Consider the following 25,633-nt stretch of genomic DNA (forward strand, 5'->3'; position numbering starts at 1 on the left):
CTCTCCCAGTGGAGCCACAGAGCGTGCGCTTAATTCTCCCAGCAACTAGCTGTGACAGCACACATGAAATGTTGCAGACCAGGGAAGCTCATTAGAGACTCAGCGTCCGGGGTTTCTCCGGGGGAAACCCTCTGCCTGGAAGGTACCCAAGCCCCCAGGCTCTTTGAAGGAAAAGTACGTGTTCATCACAAACAACATTGTCTGTACAAAGAGGTTAGACACAGTGAGACACTTACCAGTTACTGGTGGGAAGCCTCCTGAAATCTGACTTCCCAGACAGTAGCCAAGGGCCAGCTTTGTAAGCAAGCCTTTCAAAAGATAGCATCAGGCCTGCTACCGTAACACTGTTCTGCACAGCATGGTTTTAATCCTATTTAGGCAGGACAAGTTGACATCAAACCTTTGACAGGCTCTTTGTCTCAATTGTACCCTCAGGAATTTTAATGTATGGAGGTCACTGAGTGACAACAGAATATCTAATGCCATTAAAAGAAAAACTTTTTACTTAGAATTCCCAAGATGGGGGGTGGGGGATTGTGGTGCCACAAAAGGCCACAAGAGGAAACACCAAGAGTGGTCAGGAGGCAGAAGGAAATGACTAGAAGGAACGGCCCGAAAGCCTTTACTGTGCGTCCTGCCAGAAAGGCAAGGCAGGGTGCGAGGCACAGTTTAGGATTAGCTAGTTTGAATGATATCAGTAGGCTCTGGGCTCTAGGGGCCGCCTCTGTAATTCTGGAGCCTTGTTGATTTAGGGCAGGGGAAATATTGGCTTACAGTGAGAGTTAGATAAAAGGAGGTGGCTGGGGATAGGGACTTGGGATTGGTTAGTTGGTATATGAAATTCATGTTTACAGGTGAGTCATTTACTGTCTTTAAGAATTAGCTGTAGAAGGGATATTGTCTCCCCAGCCAGCAAGGCCCCCTGACATATCAAAATACCCTAAAATAAAACACATGATTACCACACCCTTATTCCAAGTTCTTCCTTGCATGACAACCATGTGGCCATTTATAATTAGCCCTGACTATTTCCACCAGATTCCCACAAATAAGGCCATTCATTTAAAATGACCAAGAGCATTGGTACAATTAGTAGCAATGGGGACTTGTCAGATTCTTAAGGAAAATGATTTATGCACATTCAAGGAAATGCTTTAGGAACATTTGAGAAGATGGTTGGAAAGGAGAAAACAGGCATTCTGATTAGGTAGAAAGATCTGTTTTATGGGAGTGGGTAGGTCATACATGAATATGGGTAACTGTTTGGTTTGCACAAACCAAAGTACAGACCGAGATAAATCAAGCTGAGTTAGGGCAAGAGGAAGAGGAGTTTGTCACTGATTATTCTTAGGTGTGTGAGCTGAGAAGCAACGGAAAGTTACCTCTTGAGTTAGAAGATGAAGTGTTCAAAATCTGACATGAGAAAGAAGAATCCTGTACCTGAGAGTGAGGGAATGAGAATGATTGAAGAGGCCAGGGGTAGTTCACAGGGAGAAAGGTCAGTAATGAGGCTTGTATGCAAATAAGCCAGGATAAATGGGAGCTAAATATTAAAAATACAGAGAGGGAAGACAAATCCCTTTTGGGAAAGGGAAGAATAGATGACAAAAAGGTGGAAACTACCCAAGTGAACATCAACAGATGCATTGGATAAACAAATGTGGTATATCCATACAATGGAATATTATTCAGCCATAAAAAGGAATGGCATTCGGATACACACCACAGCATGGATAAACCTTGAAGACCTTATGCTGAGTGAAGTAAGCCGGACACGAAAGGACACATTGAATGGTACTACTTACATGGGATACCTAGGACAGGCAAATTCAGAGACAGAAACTAGAATAGTGATTGCCATGGGGGTGGTAGGGAGGAGGGAATGGGGAATTATTTTCAATGGGTACAGAGTTCTATTTGGGATAAATAAGATGCTCTGGAGAGAGTGGCGATGGTCACACAACATGTGAATGTACTTAATGACACTGAATTTACACTTAAAAATGGCTAAAATGGTAAATTTTAGGTTATGCATATTTTACCACAATAAAAAAAAAAAGAAACATAACTGAATGAATGGCAGTTGACCAGTGACTCTGAGATGATAAGCAGGGAGAAGAAGTGGTAACTCTGAGAGATGTGGGTAATGTGAGGGTTGGTAAAGTTGACACCAAGGTCATGAACTCTATGTTCACAGGACCTACTCACCCTCTCTAGTGCCTGGGCTGAGAGTGCTCCGCAACCCCTACTGTGTGAAGCATGGTTTCGGTACGAGGAAGACGGAAGGGAATACTGATAGAACGACATAACTTTATCAATGCTCCTGAAAAATAAAATAAATGCTTTATGACAAGGAATCCGGAGATTGCTCTCTCTCTGTGAGTGTGTGTGTGTGTGTAACCCAGAAAGACTATTCATTTACGGTAGTCATGAAACCAAGTGATGTAACTCTAAGGATGATAAATCAAAGGACTGGCTGTTCTTGTGGAAAGAGTCCTAGATGAGGCGTGCAGGCCTGGGAGCACCAGTTCTCTCTCTACATTAAGTAGTTGACCTTGGACGAGTCACGTGCTCTCTCTGAATCTCAGTTTCCCAAATTGGTCTTCATTTCCACCCAAAAGAAGGAAGTTATTTACTTTATTTCTATCTTAATAATCATCCTGAACATTTTAAATTCATACTTGTTTTGTCTAAAATTAATCAGGATCTCCACCTTTGGGGGGGCACTGTTGATAGCTGACCCATCAGCTAGTCTTCATGTCTTCCTTGTGGTAGAGTCGGCCTCCCACAAAGGCACTGACAATACCAGGTGCTCACTTTGCTAGCCTGTACTCCACCAAGAACAGAAGCATGTGACAGGATCCTACCTGCAGGCCTGAGGAGGAGTCTGCCGGATGAGAAGGTTTCCTTCCTGGAAACATAAGACATGTCAGGAATCATGGAGCTCTGTGTCATTCTCTTCAAGTCCTGTTATGTCTGCAGCAGCCCTCTTGCAAACACGAAGGGACAGTAACGAAGTCAATCCCCTGAGGTCTGCAGGCGGAAATTCAGAGAGCACCTGCATCTTGGAGTCATCGCTGAGCCAGGAACAAAACCCAGGATTGTCTACCTGAAATTCTTTATAATGATCCCCATTATTTAGGCCACTTTTGGTTCGATAGTTTGCTTTTTTCCAGACAAAAGTATTGTACATGATTGTACAGTATTTTCACTTCCTGAAGAATTTAGGAACCTTATAAAACAGAAGCGATTCAAGTGGCTTCAACACACCCTCATTACACCTACTGACCTGTTCCTCTGTGCGCCTGCACCTTGCCCCCGCTTCTGTCTCGCGGACGAACCGTCCCTGTCCTGTATAGAGACCGCTCCTCCATCTGTGCAGGGGTCCACCCTCTTCTGCCTATTCAGAACCATCAGTTCTCTGTCCTCACTGTCAGTTTTATCCCCTCTTCCCCATCATTCCCATCAGCGCACCGGGAAAACAACGCACAACAGAATAGAACCAAACGGCAGAAACCTGCCTGCCTCCATCTCATGGTCCAGTTATGAGCTGATGTCCTCACGGACCATTACCCCCAGATCCCTTGAAATATTTCTCTGTGCTCCCCTTTCTCCTCTTCCTTCTCCGGAGCACAGTCCCTTCAGGCTCCTGTCTCTGCCCCTCTTCAGAGACCCTTACCAGAGTCACCATGGACTTCCGTGTTGCCAAACCCATCGGCCAATTCTCAGTTTGCATCCCCCCCCGCTCCCCCCCACCAAGAGCATTTGACACACTGTTACTCTTTGAGACATTTTATTCACTTGACTTTCCCTGGGCCCTTCTCTTGTTTGTCTTCCTATATAGGGGCCCCTCTGCGATCTCCTTTGAGGATTTTTTTAAAGCTTCCTGACCGCTAAACGTTGGAGTGCCTCAGGGCTCTGTCTTCAGAACTCTTCTACTCTTTACCTTCATTTCCTGGGTGATTTAATTATATTCTCTCGCTACAACAGTGGATCCCAAGAATCTCAACTCAGAATGGCAGCTCAGGATAGCCAACTGCCTAGCAGACATTTGGGTTTGATTGTTGAAAGCGCATTTCAAATTTAACGTTGTTTCAAACTATACTCTTGATTTTCCACTTAAAAAGGCTTTCCTATTTCCATGGCTGTTTCAACAAATGGCCTGCCCAAAATCTTAAGAGTCGTCTTCAAGGCTTTAAAGAAAAAAATTTATGTTCTACATCCAGTCAATCCGCAAATGCCTCTTGATTTCTTTTCTGCCGTTACCGTCCGTGTCTGGTCTCTGTTAACTCTCCCCCATCTGATAGCAGCAGATGCTAAATCAGTTAAAGACTGAATCTGGTGGGGAGGAAACTGTTCACAAAAGGACTCTTTTCTTGGGATTATTCAGATAGGAGAGGGTCCTTAATACCACAAATAAATGGCAGAATCAACTGGGTGGAAGCTCTCTCTCCCAGCATAATTACAACGGGGATTTTTGATGGCTTCTCTTTCCTGATACTGTTGTTCTAACCCACCTTTGTGAATAAGACAATACATGCCAGGCCTTCTCGTCAATTTTCTTGAAAGGTTGCTTCTAATTCTGAACACTGCTTCACCAGGACAGGCATATGACCGCCTCTATTTTTCTTTCCACGTACACAGTGCTACACAGTGCTACACAGTGCTAAATCAAGACTGGCTTGGTTTAACCCTGATAATCTCCCACCTTTAAGAAACCGGAGAGACACGGAATTGCAGGGGAACAGCAGGTAGCCATAGCTTGACCCTTGCTGGCCTCTCACAGAGCTGTATCCTCTGGTGCTCATTAAATATTCAGCAATCTATTCCCAGTATAAAACAAACAGAGGTGATCTTTTCAGACCATCTAGTGGGTCTGCATTTCAAACTGAAGAATGACTTTCCTGCTTCATTAAACATTTAGGCGACTTCTTGGCTGGGTGCAGCTGCCTGGAATCATGACAGCAGTGTAGCCTCTCTTTTTAATGCAGGAAACTTTCCATCATATTCTTGGTGGTAATCTTTGGCAAAGAGGGCGGGAGGGGGGATGAAAACATCAGGAAGATAACGAAGTACTCTAATTCCCAGAAGACAGGCACATGTTCTCAAGAAGCAAGTGTGAGAGCTGTCCAGCACGTAGGAGATTGGCAGTAGCCTTATTACCATTTCTATCAGTTTTGAAATGCATTCTCTCTTGCCCTGCAGTCTTCATAAAAGCTTGAGAGATTTCTAAGAGCTTAGCTAACACCACTCATAAGCTTGCGCTAATATTCATACTAATGATGACGTAAAAACACACTAGAAATTTAAGCTCTCCTAGTTCCTTCAACTCGTTCCTTTGTGTTTGGAGCTGTTTGGTCCTCGTAAATTTTACCATCACTAGTTAAAGATCATTACTTGGTCCCCGTTCGTTGTTTTAAGAGCCCGTGTATGACTGGTTCATCAGCCGCTGCTTTTCTAGCAGAGAGTCCAACGCCTCCGAGTCCCGGCTGAGTTCACGGGCCAGGAACCCCGGCTCCCGCTGAACTACTGACATGATGACAAAAATTGCAACCACCATCCGTCTGTGAAGTGCTTAACATTGTGCTCAGAGCTTTTTAAAAAATGCGTGAGACAACTTTGTATGTCTTCTTCCACCCCGAAAACCTATGAGAACGGAAAAGACAGTAAGTATAAATTCATGTCAAATACAAGGTCTCAAAGCATTCACTTTCCCTCTCACTTTCTCTCCCGCCTGGCAGCCTCTCCCTGGTGAGCCCAGAGGACCAGCTTCCCAAGGTCCCTGTGCCCAGATCGCCTACCCCTCCCTTTCTGCTCATACTCTCCCTTGGGGCAGGGGATTTTCATTGGTTTCAATGTAGTTTGTCACAGAAGATATTTTGGCTGAATTCGCCTTTCTGCTGATTCTTAAGTGTCATCTAGTAATGAAATTTTCAAGCCAAATATGATCTCAGAGATTATCTGATCTAATCTAACATTTGTATTTTATAGATGCGTATCTGAGGTCCGGGCAGGTGGCACACACTGCCTGGGCACTGTTTAAAGTCCTTCTCAATGTCCTTCTCTTATTTTCAATCCCATACCGTCAGATTTTCCTATCTATCCTCTGACCCGTGGCCTTTATGATTCTCCGCTTCGCATGACCTTTCCCAGGGAAGGCCTTTCTGGGTTGCAGGTGTCTTCTCCCCTCCATGGCATCTCTCCAGTTTTATCACTTTGTGTTTGTCTGTGTGTGGAGTGGTGTTTGACCTTCGATGACTGGATCTTGTCGTCTTCTGCCTTAAACAAACGTACTGAACTGAGAAGAGGTCGTGTATAAACAATACCCCACTTCCTCCTATGCCAGAGCCAGGAAATGTTTTCTAAGTCGGCTTCATGTCACAGGGCTGGCTGCCGAGTCTTCCAGCCATCAGATCTGCGGACCTTGTTCCAGTGAGTCACCTGTAACTCACAAACACAAAGCTGACACCAAGAACTGGCTTAGTCTATGTTTCTCTTGCTTCTTTCAGTTAATGTCCAAATTTGCCATTTAGATTTTTATCCTGTCTGCTTAATTTTTGTGTTCACAGATCTTTTTTTCATGTTCTTCCTATTTAAAGTATGTGGCAAGAATTTTTGCTGGTCCAGCCCCCATGCATACATCTTCAATAAAACCCCATTTCTCCACGTTCTTTTGTGGTATTGCATTTTGCTTTGTTGACCCTCACTTCAGAAGGTTATCAGATCCGAAAGGCAAGCCAGAATACCAATTTATTCATTTGCATTAAGACATCAAATACCTAGAATCGGCATCTCTTCCGTGGACCGGGCTGGCCAGTCCTCCCCACCTGGCCCCTTGACACACTGTTTCCTAAACTTTGGGCTGCACAAGTTTCCTAAGCATGTTGCTCTGCCCTCAGATTATGATACAAGAGAGTCAAGGGCACTGGCCACATTCCAGGCCCGGACTTGCACCCTGGTCTTTGTGCTAAGGTTTTGCCAGCTGCCAGCACATGATGTGAAATAAGAGACCCTTAGGTGTTTAAGTGGATCTATTTTAATTTCTAAGTTCCTAGCAACATTTCTCCAATGAATATTAGCTTGCTTATTCTAAATCTCGCTTGATTTCTCCCACTGTATTTATTAGCTTCCCTCTGAAGGGGGCTTTTCTAGTTTTTTACTTCCTCACCTCCTTCTTTAAAAAAGGACATACCCCAAATTTATAAAATACACAGTCATTTCTGAATCCCATACTTAGTAACACCAGTAACCTCCAGTTTTCACCATTCTCCTTATTTGCTTTTACAGTGGACCCCTGGCAGCACCCCCAGGTTTCACCGCTGCTGTCCGCAGACCCCTCTCTGCTTGGCATCTGGATGAAAATCCTAAGGATAAAGAGTGTGGCCTCAAGTTTCACTGCACATTCGCAACCTTACCCTCCGTGTATCTGGCTCCCAAAGCACATGTCCACTCCCGGTCAGCAACTTAGACCACCACATAGAAGCACAGCTGAGGTCCGTGCTAGCTGTTGGAGTCTGTTCCTGGCTGCCGGCTAACAAAGCTTGGCAGAGAGGAGTGCCATTCAGTCGGAAGGCCCCACGAGCACCTCAGCTTCCCTCACTCGCTCAGAAGCCAAGGGACTTGCAGCATTATGGCCTGGCTTGAGGTGGCTTTATTACTGGCCATTAGGGGAACTCAGTCCCATGGGGGTTGCCTCTGCCCTGGCTCGCAAACAACCGCTGGGGCTTTTACTGCCCATGAGTCAGTGTGTCCTATAAACCATCACATTTAGGATCCGCTGTTGGCACTTGCACAGCATTTGTTTTCCACTGTTTCACAGCTAATTACATAGTTGCTCATCTCCCCTCTCTGCTTCCTCACTAGATCATAAATTCCTGGCATGCACCCTGACTTACTCATCTCCACATTGTCTACAGCACTTGCCCTGTAAGGAGTTGAACAAAACGTCTGTGTAAACGTGCAGAATCTTGTAGGGGTGGCGATGAATTGTTAGAATGGCAAAGATGTTTCTGCAGCTGTGAGAGGTTTGAGAACCTGTTCTGAAGTTCTCATGGTGAGGAATGCACTGTCTTTTGAAATAGTGTTTAAAGGAAAAGAGACTGCGTGCTCTGATCCAGTCAGCTTGGGATAGACACGTGACCCAAAGGCGGATTCAATGTGGTAAAGCAAAGAGCCACGTGGCTTGCTCTGCCCTCAATGATCCACTTCCTCTCTGTGTTTTCCCCAAGTCCCCAGATTAAGCTGTTCTTTCTAGGGGAACTTTCCAGTCCTGTTTAATCAGGAGAGACGAGATATGAGTCGGAGAGGTTACTGGGAGCGGTGCGGCATTTCCTGGCCAGAAGGATCTGTTTCCCTTGAGGAAGATTAAGAGTGTACAGCAGGAACACACGAGAGAGTCATTGTCCAGCCTTTGACGTGTACGAGTAGGACTTCTGCGTCTGCCAAAAAGCATTTGTGTTGAAAGCAAGCTTTATGGACAGAGACTTTCATTAGCACACATCAGGAGTGACCCTGTGGACTAGATCATAATAAAGGAAGGGATAGGGAGGCTCAGTGTATGACACAGGGTAGGTGGCATATGCAGAGGAGGGGAGAAAATACGGATGTGGAAGCAGGCAGTGAGACACGCGTCCTAATCGCCCCTCTTTGGACTGATGTCCAGGAACCTTGGGAAGTAGGTGAGGACAAGAGACCAGGGCTTTGGGCCCTGAACCCTCTGGATCCCCAGGAGGTTGATGCTGTTCAACTGGCCACTGTGCATCCCTGAAAGAGAGGTTGCTTGACAGATGGCCCGAGGCACCTCCCCGTTCCCTACAGCCTGCAGGAGTGTGCAGGGGCCTGAGGCGCCTGACTGCTGTCTACACCCTGCTGTCTACACCTCCCCGTTCCCTACAGCCTGCAGGAGTGTGCAGGGGCCCGAGGCGCCTGACTGCTGTCTACACCCTGCTGTCTACACCTCCCCGTTCCCTACAGCCTGCAGGAGTGTGCAGGGGCCTGAGGTGCCTGACTGCTGTCTACACCCTGCTGTCTACACCTCTCCGTTCCCTACAGCCTTCAGGAGTGTGCAGGGGCCTGAGGCGCCTGACTGCTGTCTACACCTCCCCGTTCTCTACAGCCTGCAGTAGTAGTGTGCAGGAGCCCGAGGTGCCTGACTGCTGTCTACACCCTGCTGTCTACACCTCCCCATTCCCTACAGCCTTCAGGAGTGTGCAGCAGCCCAAGGCGCCTGACTACTGTCTACACCTCCCCGTTTCCTACAGTCTGCAGGAGTGTGCAGCAGCCTGAGGTGTGCAGCCTGCCTGGTCCACTGAATAAATTGAAAGGTTCTAGGAGGATAGAGGACTACCCGAGCCTGAGGGCAAGATGGACGAGCTGCAGAGTAAGGGGAAGCGTCTGGCATGTTGGAGCCAGGTGGGGGAGGACAGAATGCCCAGCCTCCACGGGGAGACGGCCAGGCCTGTGGAGGCTCAGCAGTCACCTGTGTTGGGCGCAGAGCAGAACTTCGCTCTGGACACAGGACTGGACCCTCGGGGAGGACAAGAGAAAGACCAGCCGTGAGGGTGGCGCTCTGTCAGGGAAGCCATCCACTCACTGAATCCACATGTTCCGTATTAGCCCTTTGAGGTAAATAGTATTTTTATTTTGTGGCTGGAGAATCTGCAGCTCCTGAAGTTGGGAATAACTTCCCCAAGTTCGCCCAGGGGCCGGCAGGCTCAGGGCTCAGGGCAGCCTCTGCCCCACGGTTCAGCCCTGCGCTCGTCACTTCCTCTGCCCCTCCAGGCTCTTAATGTTTTCTAGTCTCCAGTTTGAGACATCTTGTTTAATTTTGAAAGATGCCCTGAATTCTGCCAGAATACCCAGTCCAAACAAATAAATGGGCTGGTATTATGGTAATAACTCAATTACTTTTTAATAAAAATGCTGAGTAATCCCAAAAGAAACATCTGCACAGGATAAGAGTGGCTATTGGGGAAAACCTGATTAGTTCTCCCAGTTGATTTTACTCACTCATTTAGAGCTTATTCGATTTACATGGTAGACTCCAAACTCAAAAAGAAATAGTTAAACGTAGCAGAATATTGAGTTTGCAAGTGTGTTTAGTTCATACCTTCTCCATTTCCCTTTGTTTTGCATGTGGTCAGAGTCTGTGACAAAGTTTTATCTCAATATTTATATTCTCATTACTTAACCAAAACAGATGCTCTGTTGCTTAATGAGGAATCTGTCATAATTTATATCCCCAAAGTTTTCTTCAGAGTTAAAGACATATAATTTGTCACAAGAACCAACAAACGAACAAGTGGTGAAGGAGTCAATTCTCAGCCTAAGAAGGAGGCACATGTCACGGTCGGACCCAGAGCCCGGGAGCTGGGGGCGGTGACAGCCTATCGCAGGCCAGTGTGGGCCGCCTCTCGGCTCTCCATGTCCTCTCTCTCTGCCAGCATTTCCCCGCTCAGGTCAACTGCAACTCTGCAGGACCAGTGGAAGGAGGAGAATGTTGACTGTAAAGAAGTCTGATTAAATGCTACTCTTATTCTGTTGGGAGATAAAATATTTACATTATATATATTTTATTTGAACTTTAAATTGTATTGGTGTAATATGCACTTTGCTTACAAGTGAAGTCAAGGGTTACTGTTGGGAATTATGCTAAGGCCTTTGTAAGTTGACATAGGGGTTTTGAAATGTCTTGACCCCTATAAAATAATAATTAATTTGACATAAATAATTACTTGCTTGGGGTTTTGAAATTGCTTAATTTTTATTTCAATTTGAAAATATTGGGAATGACTAAAAAGACATATTTAGCACTGGAATGGACTGTATTTGTCTTGTGCCAGCCTGATGTGTAGCGTGTCCTGCACCCCCACAGCCAGGCCACTGCCTAGCCTGGGTTTTAAAATATGGGGACCAGAGCTTGATAAATGCCTTTGCTGGACACTAGCAGTGGCTGAATCTTTAAAACAGACACTAAGACTCCATATCAGGATCCCAAAAGGGTTATATCCCCACCACTAGGGAGTTAAATTTAATGAGCGTTAGGAAAAAAATTACCGTGTTTTTAAGTAAGAAAAATTATAACATCCTTATAATGCAGCAGAAGTTAGAATCTGCCAGGACTTCTCATTTAGCTGGTTTTTTATTTAATGCAATTTTAAATAAATATAGGTACATCTAATAATTACAGCAGGATTGCAATAGGATTACAGAAATCTGGAAACTGGAGGAAAAATTTCTCATAGGTCCCCCTGAGAACTAATAACATTTTGGTGTTTCATAGTTGATTTCTCAGCTGACCACCCCCCACATCAGAATTACCTGGAAGCTTATCACAGTGCGGATCCCAGGTTCCTTTCCTGAGGCAGAATCTCTGTGGACAGGACCCCGTATGTTTGTATTTCTAGCATGTTCCCCACCTAACTGATTTGTAGCTGGGAGATAACTTGCCCCGCTACTCTGGGGATCGTGTTACCACCAGCGCCTCCTAGGGGCCCATTCCGGCTTTGAGGCACACGTTGTCTCTGCGTCCGGCTGCAGGAAGCTACTGCAGGCTCAAAGCAGCAGGTTAGCGGATCCGATTTGTTCTCTAAAGGTCACTCTGGTCAGTAAGCAGGTAGACTTCAAGGGAACTGAGACTTGGATTCAGGAAGGCAAATTATCAAACATGGTGAGGCTGAAGAGAAGTGGGCAGAGCATATTAGATAAACCACATCTTTATCCATTCATCTATTGATGTCCATTCAGGTTGCTTCCGTATCTTGGCTATTGTAAATAATGCTGCAATAAATATAGGAATACATACAGCTTTTCAAATTAGTGTTTTTGTTTTCTTTGGGTAAATACCAGGAAGTGGAGTTACAGGATTGTATGGTATTTCTATTTGTAATTTTTTGAGGAGCCTCCATACTGTGTTTTCATAGTGGCTGCACCAGTTTCCATTCCCACCAACAGGGCATGAGGGTTCCCTTTTCCCCACATCCTCACCAGCACTTGTTGTTTCTTGTCTTTTTGGTACTAGGCATTCTGATTGGTGTGAGGTGATATCTCACTGTTTTGATTTGAATTTCCCTAATGATTAGTGATGTTGAGAATCTTTTCATGTGTCTGTTGACCATCTGTAGTTCTTCTGAAAGATGTCTGTTCGGTTCCTTTGCCCATTTTATGGTCAGATTATTTGTTGGGTGTGTGTGCATTGAGTTTTATGACTTCCTTATATATTTTGGATATCACCCCTTATCAAATGTGTCATTTGCAAACATATTCTGTTCAGTAGGTTGCTTTTTCATTTTGTTGATTTTTTCACTGTGCAAAAAAGCTTTTTAGTTTGATTTCATTCTAAATCCTTATTTTTGCTTTTGTTACCCCTGAGAAGAGAGATCCAAAAAATACTGTTGATTCCAATGTCCAAGAATTCACTGTCTGTTTCTTTCCTTTTAGGAGTTTTATGGTTTCAGGTCTTACATTTAGGACTTTGACACATCTTAAGTTTTTTCATATAGTGTGAGAGAGTGGTCCAGTTTCATTCTTTTTTGCATAGCTATTTTCCCCGCACCATTTATTAAATAGACTCTTTTCCACATTTTATATTCTTGCCTCCTTTGTCATAGATTAACTGACCATGTAAGTGTGGGTTTATTTCTGGGTTCTCTATTCTGTTCCATTTATCTGTGTGCTTTAGTGCCAGTGCCATACTTTTGATTATTAAGTTTTGTAATATAGTTTGAAATCTGGAATATGATACCTCCAGCTTTGTTTTTCCTTTTCAAGATTGCTTTGACTCTTTGGGGTCTTCTGTGGCTCCATACAAATTTGGGGATTCTCTGTTCTAGTTCTGTGAAAAATGCTATTGGAATTTTGCAAGAGATTGCATTGAATCTGTAGATTGCTGTGCACAGTACAGACATTTTAACAATATTCTTCCAATCCATAAGCATGCATTTCTTTCTACTTATTGTGTTATCTTTAATTTCTTTCATCAGTGTCTTATAGTTTTCAGAGTCCAGATCTTTCACCTCCTTGGTTAAATTTATTCCTAGGTATTTTATTCCTCGATAAAATTATAAATGGGGTTGTTCTCTTAATTTCTCTTTCTGCTAGTTTGTTATTATTATATAGGTATATAACAGATTTCTGATGAGGCAATCAGACCACCTTTGTCGTGTATCTGCCATTTTTTTCCCCAAAACACCATAGACCAACATAGGATGGGGCAGAGGGGCAGAGCCCAGGCTGCAAGGGAAGGTGGCATCAAATAGGGAAGACACCCTGAGATCTGGGCAGGGCCCGACTTCATCTCACTTCCAGTATTTCAGACTTAAAAAAGCTACCTAGTTTGTGGGCTCAGCTGTCCAGCTAAAATCTAGATGTGAAAAAATTAGCCTGGGAACGTGCAGTTATGTGCTGGGCATGGTAAGCATACTACTTTGTTTATTCCTCATCATCACCAGCTACTAAATGACAGAGTTGGTATTTGAACTTGGGCCTGATTGGCTTCTGAAGCTGAGACCCTACACACTGTATTTTCACTTTCTGCTGCTGAGTGGGAGACCTCAGTGGGAAAGTATGCCTGGATTCTGTGCAAGCCTGAAAAGGCTATGCACTCAGAGGGTACAACTCATTTGTGTGAACATCAGAGACCCAGTTGGTCTAGCAAAAACAGCTGCCTTTGGCCTATCTCCACAAATGTGCTTTATTTTTCTGCCATGGTGGTCAGCAGTTCCATGGCAGTTAGCTAGTGTCAGCATCTCTCCAGGTAAGTGGTGATTGTGCCAGCCTCTGCATGCACTGCCAGCTAGTGGCACACTTTTTCTCTGGGGTTGGGGGTTCTAGGGAATCCCAAGTTCAATGATAGCTGCATTATACACAGTACTTATTTAAAAGAACAGTGTTAGGAAACATGATTCTAGAAGTGAAAAACCAAACAATATGACCACCTTTCAGCTGTGCTTGGTATGTGGAGATACACTTGACAAAAAATAGTGTCTGATTTTAGACCACAATTTGAGAGGTAGGGCTCTATAGAAAAGCACAAATGGGTATGATTTGGAAAATAGGACTTACCTGAAAAAGTGCAAGTTATTGAAATAATGAAGTAATATTTCAAGCTCTTTTTTGAGGTTATTTCACATAAAATAAGCAATATTTTCATGAAATCTGACAAAACAAGACAAAGAAGAAACTTTTTTCTCATAAATTCGATTAGCGTTTCCCAAACTGATGCCCAGGGACCAGTGTTTCATGAGCTGTTAAAACAAATGCCCTTAACTTTTTTTTTTTTTCATGAGCAATAGTTTTAGGAATGGTATAGCCTCCTCCGAAAGATCTGGAGTCAGGGGACAATAAAAGTGCTTTGGTAAAGTCTTTTTCTATTTCCAGGAAGTGGTCTATGGAGGAGACACAGTCTGGGACATGCTGAAATTTCTGAGGGTAAGATAAGTTTGGATAAATGTATCTGTTTGGGTAGTTCACTCATGTGGTCTTAGTGTTCTATCCTAGGCACTCTGATGTCCAGGAGTACTTTGTAACCAAATTGATAGACAAATAGGTGAATAATCTAAAGTGTCTGGTCTACTGATTGATTTTCAAAAGTAGGCCTCCAAACAACAGAGTCCAGATCAGATTATCAGCTGAGTGGGTGGTACGTAAGACACCGAGCCACCTCCAATAGCTTCGTCACCCTATACAACAGAGCCGGGATGGGCACACTCAATTTCTTTCCAGAGCTGACATTCTTGACGTCACTGTTTGGAAATGAACTTGTGCGGACAGGCGAATTGCTCTTCCCACGGGAAAGTCACATGATCTGGACAGGACCACACATCTGGAGTTGCCCCTCAACACAAAAGAACCGGAAATAAAGCCTCCCGTTCTTAAATAGCATTTATTTCATGTTGTAAAGAGGTCTTTTTCACGAGAACAGTTCTCATATTTGTTTAAAGATATATTGGTGATGGTTACAGAAGCAAATTTCATTGAGTTGCTCTGTATGCCTATGACTCTTAAACCCGCAATCTAATATTCACAATGCGTTGGCTGCCATTTAGCTATTTATCCAAACATGCCTTTTTTTTTTTTTTTTTTTTTTTAAATATGTGCCTGCACAGGATGGAAAAAGGAACACCAAGGGCTTGCTAAAAAGAAGCCTAAAAAAGATAAAATCGGCGCAGCAGTTCTGTTCAACTGCAGCCCGCGAGGGCAGGAACGGTGTTCGTTTGGGAAGCGTTATACCCAGTGGTTTCTCGGTTTTGATGGTGGGGAAGCCCTTGAGGTTTCTGTGGCTGTCGGGGCGGGTAGTGGGCGATCCATTTACTGAATCCAGTCGATGTTCAGGCACCGTGCAATGAACGCAAACATATCTGAGACTTCTTCTATCACCTTGGCTGTGGGCTTCCCGGCCCCGTGGCCGGCCTTGGTGTCCACGTGGATAAGCAGGGGGTTGCTTTGCTTCTGGCTGCGGCCCACGACGTACTGAAGGGTGGCAATGAACTTGAGGGAGTGGAGGGGGACCACCCGGTCGTCATGGTCCGCGGTGAGGAGAAGCATGGACGGGTACTGGACGTCGTCCGCCTCGGGTAACTTCACGTTATGCAGCGGGGAGTATCTGAAAGGCAAAGGCATTTCCATGAGGCCCGAAGCAGGGCTGCTTGCTCACCGGGATGACCAAGGAGGACCTGCGGAGTCACCAGCCTGACCTCATTAGCAGGGAGGACCGCAGCCAGTCAGTACGCGGGTGGCCGCCGCAGACAACGCCTGCAGGTCACTCAGGCCCTGCCCGGCCACGCTATGGGGTGGGGAGCTGCTTCTGTGGCCCCCGCTTTGGAAGACTGTGTAGGAAAGAAACTCACAGGGCTATTGAAATAACCCAACTTATATACACATTTACTGTCTTGAGTATTTGCATATTCTTTAGACTTACTTGTCACTGCTACAAAGTGGACTCGTTGTCTTTTTAAACCAGTGACTGTGGACAAAACAGGTGCAAGCCTTTCTTTTGCTGAAGAACTTAAAACCCACAGCGCACAGCATCTTTTTTGCCCCCTTAATAACTATTAAACCTTGACTCCAGGCTCAGCTTGGCAGTTTTAGAAAGAACATGGGTCTTCTCTGGGCCTGGTCTCCTGTCTGCCAACCGGGAACCTCGGCGGGGCTGCTGGCCACTACTTGCCCTCATAGTCCAGCAGAAAGAAACCGCCTCTGGCTGATGGTAAGAAAGCCAGGGGCAGAGGCGGCCCTTCGGACGTACCAGGTGAGTTTCCAGGTCAGTTAGCAAAAAGGGTTTTAAGAAGACATAAAAGTATAATTGCATTAAACAGTGATTGATGGTAATCTCTGGATATTTTTACTTTATATTTTACTCAACATGGGTGTCATGCTTTTGAAGCGTTCAGTATTAATGACTATAATCACCTATTTTATAGTTTTATTTTGAAGCGTTAAAAAGTCGAAAACAATAAAATTTCTGCTCAGTTAAAAAGTCCAGGCTCAAACACTCTGGGGTTTAGTCTCCCAATAGATAAGATGGGGTGGCAATGGATCTGTCTTCTGATCTCATTTCAGATCAACCCCAGCCCTCCAAAGAAGGGTTAGTTCTATGGGGAAACAACTGTGGAAAACTCTGTGACACTAATACACTGAGATTCACATATATGCCACTTTTATAAACATCCTGAGAAGTCCTGTAGAAAAAAAATCTGTTAGGCTTCATTTATCCCTCCATGCCCAAACTTGAAAATCAAAATCCAGGTCTTTTCCGGGGGGACCCCCTTTAGTGTCCCTGATGATGCTTCACGGGACATACTCTGGGCGTCCAGGGCCTGGGCAGCCCCCTGCCCGTTTGGGAGCAGAGGTGACAGGAAAATACAGCCCTGTGAGTGCTGGGTTGGAAAACTAAAGCCTGCTTCAGTTCCAAATATTTTTCTCTCAAGACATCTTTTTTCTTGTTTTCAAATTAACCGCAGAAACATAAGGTTCCACTGGATATTTTGCCTTTTATGTACAATTAACTCAGTATTTTCAATTGAGTTATCCCTAAGTGCATATTTTCTCTCATTTGAACTATTGCGTCTTCAAAGAATCCGCTTTTACTGGTATGTATCAATGAGGCTCTTTGTACATTTAAAAGTACCCCGCCTATCTTGAACAGAATTTAGTTTAAAAGTATTCAGTTAAAAAAATTCAGTCATTGTAGCTAAATTTCTAAGTGGATAATTACCCATAAAAGCATATAAAATGAAATAGAAGACTTGGGAAGTTAAAAGTTATTCTATCTATATTTTTATTTGACTGAGAAGAATGGGATAGGGGACACGGGCTTCTTGTCCTATCGTAAGGGCAACTTCAAATACTGCTGATAAAAAATTCGTAAATGTGGGAAGTAGAGAATGAAAAGTCAAAAAAAAAAAAATGAAGCTTTTAGTCCCGAGAATCTACATGTCTGCCACCTTATTGCCAAAATAGCTGAGGGATATGAATGAGGGACACCGTACAATATTTCAATAATGCCACTGGGGCTTCAATACATGTGGTTGTACTGAGAGAATAAAACAAGCTGGGGTGCACTTGCCATATTCCTCTTTATTTTCTTATTTCTTAATTCAGAAAAGGAAATTCCGTTTTTATTGCTGTACGGTGAATGACACCTTTCAGGTGTTGATTGCTGCCGTAACCAAGTACTACACATTGAGCAGCTTTTAAAAACAACACAGATTTCCTGTTCGCAGCTCTGCAAGTCTGGGTTGGCTTGGCTGGGTGCTCATCTCTGCCTCTTAAGGACAAAATCAAGGTGTTGGCTGGCTGGGCTCTTATTGGGAAATTCTGGAAAAAAACCTATTTCCAGTCTCATTGAGCTTGTTGGCAGAGTTCAGTTTCATGTGGCTGTGGGACAGCTGTCCCCATTTCTTTGGGGGCTGCTGGGGGGGGGTTTGTTCTCAAGATTCTAGAGGCCTCTTCCTCCATCTTCAAAGCCAGCAATGGTGGGTGAATCCTCCTCATATTCCTAATTCCTGACATCAGCCAGAGAAGGGGCTCTGCCCTTAAGGCCTCTGGTCATTAGACTGGGCCCCCCCTCAGATAATCCACGATAATCTCAAGGTCAGTTGATCAGTAACTTTAATGTGCAAAGTCCCCCCACAGCAGTACTTGGTGTCTGAAGAGTGAGGGGATAGGAATTGAGGGGCTGCTTTAGAACTCTGCTGACCACATCTTTGTAGTTCATTAAAGACCAGCTCAAAACAAGGAAGAAAGGTATTTCCATCACTTCCCCTACTTTTGCAGTAAATTATGCAAATGTGAGACACTGAAGGGGATAAAGAGCCAAACAATCTTTTGCTGTGTTACCATAGCAATATTACCATATAAATTATTAGTAACATGCATAGGTCAGTATGAATGAAACCCTTACTTGATAAGCCATTCAAACTGTTGTTTGTTGTCTGAGCACCCATAATCCGTGGTCCAGGCGTGACCGATGGTGTATCTGTGGAACTTCAGCATGTCCATCACTCCGACTTGGGCAATAACACAGCCAAAGAGGTCAGGACGCTGATTTGTACAAGCAGCTAAAAGCCAACATAGAAAGAAAAGGGAGGCAAGTCCATTATTGCACATTTCAGTGTTGTGTTGTTTTCAGAAATGCTTTCAGGACCCTGGCTGCCTTGTTTTCTTAGAGCACAGGAGGAAGCCATGGTAAGCCGCCTGTCTAATGGCCCACAAGCCCTTCTCCTCCTTCTGATGTATCCGAAGGGTGGGGTGTTCCAGTCAGGATTAGAGATGGACTCCCCCAGGTGGACCGCAGTGGGGGAGTGTTGTTTGAAACACCCTAGGACTTTCTGAAAAACCTGTGTGTCCCTTCGTCCCTTCCCATCTTTGGTGGGAAAGATGAAGTAAACAAGGAATTACAGGTCGGCAGCCGGGGCTGAGGAAGCTCGGGGGCCATGGAGGTGAGGCTGGGGGCCGCCTCCCCGTGCGAGGCAGGCAGGAGACGTCAGCTCCGAGCTGGCGTGACTAGGAGCCCGCACTTCCACTAAAAAGGTGCTCCCACCTCCCTGCCGGCTTCAGGGTTCACTCATGATATGCATCCTCCCCTCGGAGATGCTGAGAGGTGGGACTCTGTCCTCTCAAGTAGGATCCAGCATCTTGCTGGGGCACTTCATCTATGCATGTTCCTGAAGGGGCCAATTTTGTTAACAGACACGAACCAACTCCTGACTATAAAACTTCAGAAATATAAAGGAGTTACTAGATAAGCCAGTAAATAACAAACCATTGGAAACAGGATTTTCAACAGCCTTTGACATTAAAGCTTAGATCCATCCTAGATCTCCTCCTTTTATACTTCGGATAGACCCCTATGCAAATTCAGTTGCATTAAATTCAAACATACCCCGAATCTGACCACTTCTTGCCACGCCCACTGCCCCGCCGCAGGCCCGAGCCACCACTGTGTCTCACACCAGGACAGAAGCCTCCTACCCGACTTCATCCACCCTAACAAGGCATAAGCAATGCATGACCCTGTTTTAAAAAGAACAAAGTCAAATTATGACACTTCTCCGCTGGAAACCCCTAAAAGGCTTCTCATTTCCAAGAGTCAACAAGGCCACCTAGACTGGCTATGAGGTCCTGTCTGGTTAGGCTCCTGCATGACCCGGGCCTGGCATGCTGTCTGCCTTGTCCCACCAGAACAGGAGAGGTATTGTCCATTCTGTTGGTAAGAATCTTGTCACTACCCTTTCTAAATTTACACAAATTATTTTGGCTGCAGAGATTTTACCTCTTTCCTAGGAAAATGTTTTTATTCAAGATTGTATTCTATTGAGGTAAAGAGGAAGGACAGGAATTCAGACTTTGACATGACTCAGTATATTTCAAAGGCCAGAAAACTGAGCGAATGTGCCGCCCCCCTGACCACCTCCCTCCAAAACTGGATTTTCACACATGTACTTTAAGTTGAGCCTATATGTGCCCCTGGACATCTGGACAATTGTCCCTCATATTCTGATGACCCAGCAAGCTATGTTCAGTCCCACCATAAAGGTTCACTTCAATGTTAAGTGCTTTGGAGAGAGAAAATGCACAGAAACATTTCACTAATTACGGAACAGAAGGCAAGCTCCTTAGAGGCAGTGCCACACAGGTTAAAAGAGCAGCCCCACAAAGCACGGTGCTCGGCTCCATCCCCAGCGTCACCGTCATCCGGATGTGTGCCAAGTGACATCCTCTCCCTGAGACGTCCCCACCACACAGGCTGCGTGCGTGTCGAGGGCTCTGCACTGGGCCCGACACGCAAGGTGCCCCACTGCTCTGCTGTGCGACCTCTTCACACGGACCCGCCTTCTTTCCCGACTCATCTGTGCACCCACAGCAGGCAGCATCGCGTGGCAAAGGCATTTGAGAAATGTTCAGGGATGATCCCGTCTTACGATCCTGTGTGCCTCACACGGGTCAGCGGGCTCCGTCCTGTGCCAGGGGAACCCTAGGAACCTGGGGCTCCGGTTCATGGAGAGAACTGCAGTCTGGGCCAGAAGAGCTCAGACAGGGAGCTGGGGCAGCTTTTCAGGTTATCATGAGTCAAGTCTGTATAACATGTGTTCAGCGGGGTCTTTATAGGTCACGTATCAGACGCCCAGATACAAATGGGTTTTGCTCTGTACCACTGCTCCTACCCATGAGTCAAGGTAAACTGAACGCTGCCCACCACCGAGTATGTGAAAACCCCGAGACTGTGACCTAGCAAGCACAACGAGAAAAGTCCAGTTCTCACCCACTAAGAGGCCTCCATTTGAGCCTCCATTGATAGTCAGCCTTTTGGGAGACGTGTAACCCTCCTTGATGAGATACTCGGCAGCATGCTGAAAGTCATCAAAGCAGTTTTGTTTTTTGTCCAAGATACCACCTACAACACGCCGAAAGTGAAAGAAAGTTTGTGAACAAAAAAACAAAACATTAAGGGAAACACCCAAACAGTTTCAAAACCTAAAGGGAATTCAAATGAGGATGAGGCATAGTTGCAACTATTGGTCAGCTAACTTAAGCAGCTTAAACACAACGGGCTGACACTGCGTTAGAAAAATGCCTCAGTTTAGAATTTGTTATGTATTCTGGGAATCCAACATTAACACCACCACTGCCAATCCATAGGGTGGATTTGTTTTTCTGAAAACTTCTAGAACTTAAAAGGCAAATACCTGCAAGAGAAGACATGACCTGTTACGTCAGGGAACCATGAGAATGGAAGTGGGAAAGCCCGTAATCAAAAAGAACCTGATTTCTGGAGAAGCGGAAGCTAGAACTGACACAAGGCCCCGAGCAGCTCCACGCAGCGCAGAGCCCTGGGCTGTGCCCTCCCTGTCTCAGGAGATGAAAGGCCTCTGCAGAGGAGTAATGCTCACCCCTCTTCTTTGCAGGGGTTTGAAATGGGGGAGTGACAGTGAGAAATAAGCCCCCCAATTTAAAGAACCTAAGTAGGAATTGGGTGGGGTGGTGGTGGTGGTGAGCAGAGAAGCAGCCCACTGTGGTCTCCCAGTTCTTGAATGAAGATCTCACACGTCTCTCCAGAGAATCTGGGCTTTCGCATCTAGAAGTCATGGCAATGTATTAAACTTAAAGAGAGGAACATTCGTAAGGTCTTGGACCAAAGGCCAGAAGTCAAAGGCAAGCCCTCAAAGGAACAGATGTCAGAAATAACTGCCTATGACATGAACAAAAAGCAGACACAGATCTAATGAGATATCAGAGATGAACCACTTCTGCAGAAATTCAATTAAAGATGACGCAGTGCTACTGAAGAAATTTTGTCATATCAAAACAAATGTCATTAAAATTTTAATATGAAATTATTGGTGAATTAGAACAGCTAAGATTACTTAGTTTCCAGGAATAATATCATTTTGGGTATATGACTCTATTTTTAAAGAACATTACATTTTTAAACTCATTAACAAAATGGAATTTAGATTTGTCAGTGTTCAGTATACCAGGGTCTAACTAGAAAAGATCCATTTTTGGCCCTTTCACTGCCTAAATTTGGAGAAAGTTTATGAATCAGTACACAGACTACGTTTAGCCTCAGTTGAGCTCCAAACTCCCCTTTCCCCTAAGCTTTTAGACAATAAGTTGGTTCTAATTAAGACATAGATGAGAGAGGTGACCAGATCCAAGGGCCCTTTCGTATCAGAGCATGGTAGGCACCTGATGACAGAGGGCATTTATGGAAAAGAATCTGGGTTCTTTGAGGAGAGGTCACAAGACCAGCAGTCCATGCAGGTTATGTGCATGTAAACTCTACACAATGAATTCTATGCTGTTTCAAATATAACGATAATTGATCATCTTTGGGGATGACACTTGGTAGCCGTCAATCTAACAACGGCAGGCAGGCCTGCAGCCCACGTTCATCAGAACACTCACTCTTAATCGGATGCTCAAATAATTTGTTGTCTGGCATCAGCCTCTGGGATGCATGCTAGATGTAAAGGGTCAGGCCTGGCCTTTTCTGTATCTAGACACCTAACAGGTACTTAGGAAAATCTCTTTCCAGATCTACCCTCATCTTTGTGGATTTGATTTGATGCAAAGCCAGAACCTTTGGCCTCAAGTTCAGGAAGGCAGAGAAGAAAGTGGATGTACAGATCTGAAGGATAAGGAGAGAAGATCGTCTCTCCTGGGGAGAAGCTCAGAGCTGGGGGGAACGAAGGTACTTTCCCCCATCCTCGTCCCCAAGGACCCAGGAATAAGGCAAGTGAAGGACAACATCTTTAGACTATTAGTTAGCCCATGAATCCCAGATACCCGAAATCCTGGGAGGGGGCATGTGCTCTGTATGTAAAGAAAAGGAAGAGTAGGGCTTTACAAATAAAGATTATCACTACTTAAAAAAATTGTGATAATCTGGGGAACAAAGCTAAGTATGAAACCAATATCCTCAGGCAACCAGAATATGGGCTTCAGAGGCCAGAACCTAAATCCTTAAAACCAGAAGTGAAAAACGACTTGAGCTCTGTGCCTACAACCTGCATGTGACAGAGTCACACGCTGGGGACATGACTTCTCAGCCAGGTAGAAGGATGCCCACGCTGCGAAGAGGAGAGCTCTACTTTAGGTTGCTCTTTTAAGAGCAACAGACAGCCAAGTGGTGATGCTAAACAGTATAAGCCAGGCTCACAGGAGACAGAATAAATACCGAAAGTCCCCTGCAGACTCACTTCTGACAGTGATAGATAAAAATATACCCCATGCATTGCTATAAAACACTTTTGATTATGGTCTTGAGGGAATGCTTCTGAAAAATATGTACTTCATTAAAATAAATAGACTACAGAGCAACATAAGATGTGAAAGGACTTGTTTTTAAAGGGGGAGTGGTGCCAGCAACGTGTTTGAAACTATCCTTGTTTTTCATTTTAGCCAAAATGCTTTTCTGCTCCCAAGCCCCTCAGCACATTTCAACATAGCTCTGACAATGACATATCGGGGAGTCTGCACAGAAAACACCTCACCTTTATGCCAGGTCTCTCCGTATTCGCCACCCCCTCTGATGTTGGCCACTGCAAGGATGCCACCCATGTGTCTCACGAAGATCAGTCTGGACACGCTGGGAAACGGTAAAAATAGTTAACCTTCTATTAGCCACCTAGTAAGGCTCATGCTGTCTCCCTCCATCTCAAAAAGAAACAAATAATTCCTGAAGACATTCCACATGTAATAGCAGCTTCATAGGAGTCCAATACTTATATATTACTTAATTAAGGCGAAAAATGTATAATTTCTAGTTAATGTTTAACTGCAAAGCTTAGACATTTTCATGAACATTCAGTATTTCTTATTTCACTATGCAAACTGGGAATACACAACTCATAATGCAAACAGAGAAAAGCAGAGGCCCTCATTTCATACTGACTCTATCTTAAACAACAAAGGATGGCCAGCCACGTGCCAGCCCTGGTCTTCAGGAAGCGCTGGGCTTCAGGAACACCCAGTAGTGACCCCTGTACCCCCTTCTCCGATCTCTCTCTCCAAATTGTTCAAGTTGGAAAAAATAATCTGAAACATGGATTTTAAACAGGTTTCATGGAAACTTAGATGTGCAACTAGGCGACTACAGGGTGTGAGAGGTAGAGGAGATTAAGGACACAGACCAGGAGACAGGAACGGAGTGCTCAGGGCTGGGCAGTGTTTTCTAGAAATAAAGATTAAGTCTTTTAGACAATTTGGATTTTATGTTTGTCTCCCACTCTGACACTAAGAGCCCCGGGTGATACTTATTTTTCTGTGCTGTTACTTAAAACTACTTTTGCTCTTGGCACTGTTTCTGATTATGATCATTCTCCCTTTTAGCAACCGGGAAAGCTGTGGGCTGCATCCTGGGGCTTTAGAAGGCGTGAGTGCTAATTTCCTGGCTCTTCAGGACGAAGAGGAAGGGAGTGTTGGGGTAGGTGAGCAGAAACAACCGTACCAACTGGCCGGCTGCATTTTCAACCACTTAGTCTTCCCTCCGGCATTTTTCAGGCACCCGACGGTACTGACGCTACCAGCAAAACCACTGGGTTCTGGGGTAGAAACAGTGCAGGGATCCTTCCTGACTTGTCTCAGTTCCCAACAGAGCAGGCTTCATACCACTTGTTGCACATGGCCGAGCACAGCCGTTTCAGCTATGGCAGATCTGCTCCAGAATCGTGACCCTGTCGTCCTGACCCAAGCCCCGGTGCAGGGACAAAGGGCTGGGGCTCGGGCTGACCTCCCAGCGAATGAAGCATGTGCTCACCGGCCCTACACTCAGGCATCGGCATGCCAGGCCACGGAAGCTTATGTCTCATCACAGCACGTTGAGTGGTAATTTTAAAGGATGAGGTCAATCTAATGAACTAACAGCTGTGGGCTTGCGTTCTTAGATTCATAATCACGGAGCATAAATACGGCATATGGCTTTCCCACACTCAGACACCTAACAAGATGGCACATCTGCCTGAAAAGCTTTCTAGCAAGAGATGGTGCAGTCAGTGTACAATGAATGGAAAGCGGCCGTAACCACACTCTTCTCGCTGGATGAAACCTCACAAACCTTCTGAAAATATTGTTCTACGTGATTTTGCACCATCGGCCCCTCACTAACAAAAGGATAAAATGAAACTCTTTAGCCAGTTGTTCAAGGCAGTTCACAACTTGGCTATAAACTACGTGAAGGAAGGGACCACATTTCATACATCATCAAATCCTAAATAATTAGCAGAGTGCCCTACTGATGCCAGGGCTGAAAACAAATCAAGTTTTTTTTCTTGTATTCAAATTTGGGACAGTCTGCGGAATCTACTTTGAATTTATGTCCTGGTAGTCACCAGTCCATGAGTTTCTTCCTGAATAGGATCAAATTTCATGTGAGCTTGTTTTTATTAATAATGCATCAGGCAAATTCCATTTTATGCTATGAAGAGGGTATTAAAATCAAATTTGCAAATAACTGACAGAAGATAGTCATAAACAATAGCAAATGGGTAAATGCGTATTTTTCTCCCTTAAGTTACTGGGAAATAATAGCATATATACAAAATATATTTATGGGTGAACGTTAAGACAGTCTATGATGCTGTTCCACTGAAAAACATGATCATTAGCTGAAAGAGCGTTCCCTCTGAAGGGA

General features: G+C 44.8%; 1 protein-coding gene and 2 long non-coding RNA genes across 4 annotated transcripts in view; 1 reads left to right on the forward strand and 2 right to left on the reverse strand.

The window, feature by feature from the left end:
• LOC130679892 (uncharacterized) overlaps positions 1-16,322 on the forward strand; it is an 84,917-nt gene extending 68,595 nt beyond the window's left edge. The window contains exons 3-4 of the long non-coding RNA XR_008992888.1: positions 14,377-14,427; positions 16,067-16,322. This is a non-coding gene — a long non-coding RNA (uncharacterized LOC130679892). The remainder of the gene's footprint in view (positions 1-14,376; positions 14,428-16,066) is intronic.
• LOC130679893 (uncharacterized) lies at positions 3,777-7,699 on the reverse strand. Its single transcript, XR_008992889.1, has 2 exons — positions 7,416-7,699; positions 3,777-5,646 (listed from the first exon to the last, which is right to left on the reverse strand). It is a non-coding gene; the product is annotated as an uncharacterized LOC130679893 (long non-coding RNA).
• Positions 14,863-25,633, reverse strand: part of PREP (prolyl endopeptidase) — a 109,412-nt gene continuing 98,641 nt past the window's right edge. The window contains exons 12-15 of one of the 2 annotated variants that reach the window (XM_036902866.2): positions 23,496-23,590; positions 20,762-20,893; positions 18,401-18,557; positions 14,863-15,601 (exon numbers count right to left, since the gene is read on the reverse strand). In XM_036902866.2, coding sequence (XP_036758761.2) covers positions 15,307-15,601; positions 18,401-18,557; positions 20,762-20,893; positions 23,496-23,590 — 679 coding nt within the window. In that variant the 3' untranslated portion in view covers positions 14,863-15,306. The remainder of the gene's footprint in view (positions 15,602-18,400; positions 18,558-20,761; positions 20,894-23,495; positions 23,591-25,633) is intronic. The other variant, XM_057489454.1, reaches the window with a different exon arrangement.

The sequence above is a fragment of the Manis pentadactyla genome, chromosome 12 (assembly GCF_030020395.1).
Source record: "Manis pentadactyla isolate mManPen7 chromosome 12, mManPen7.hap1, whole genome shotgun sequence".
Classification (NCBI taxonomy): Eukaryota; Metazoa; Chordata; class Mammalia; order Pholidota; family Manidae; genus Manis; species Manis pentadactyla.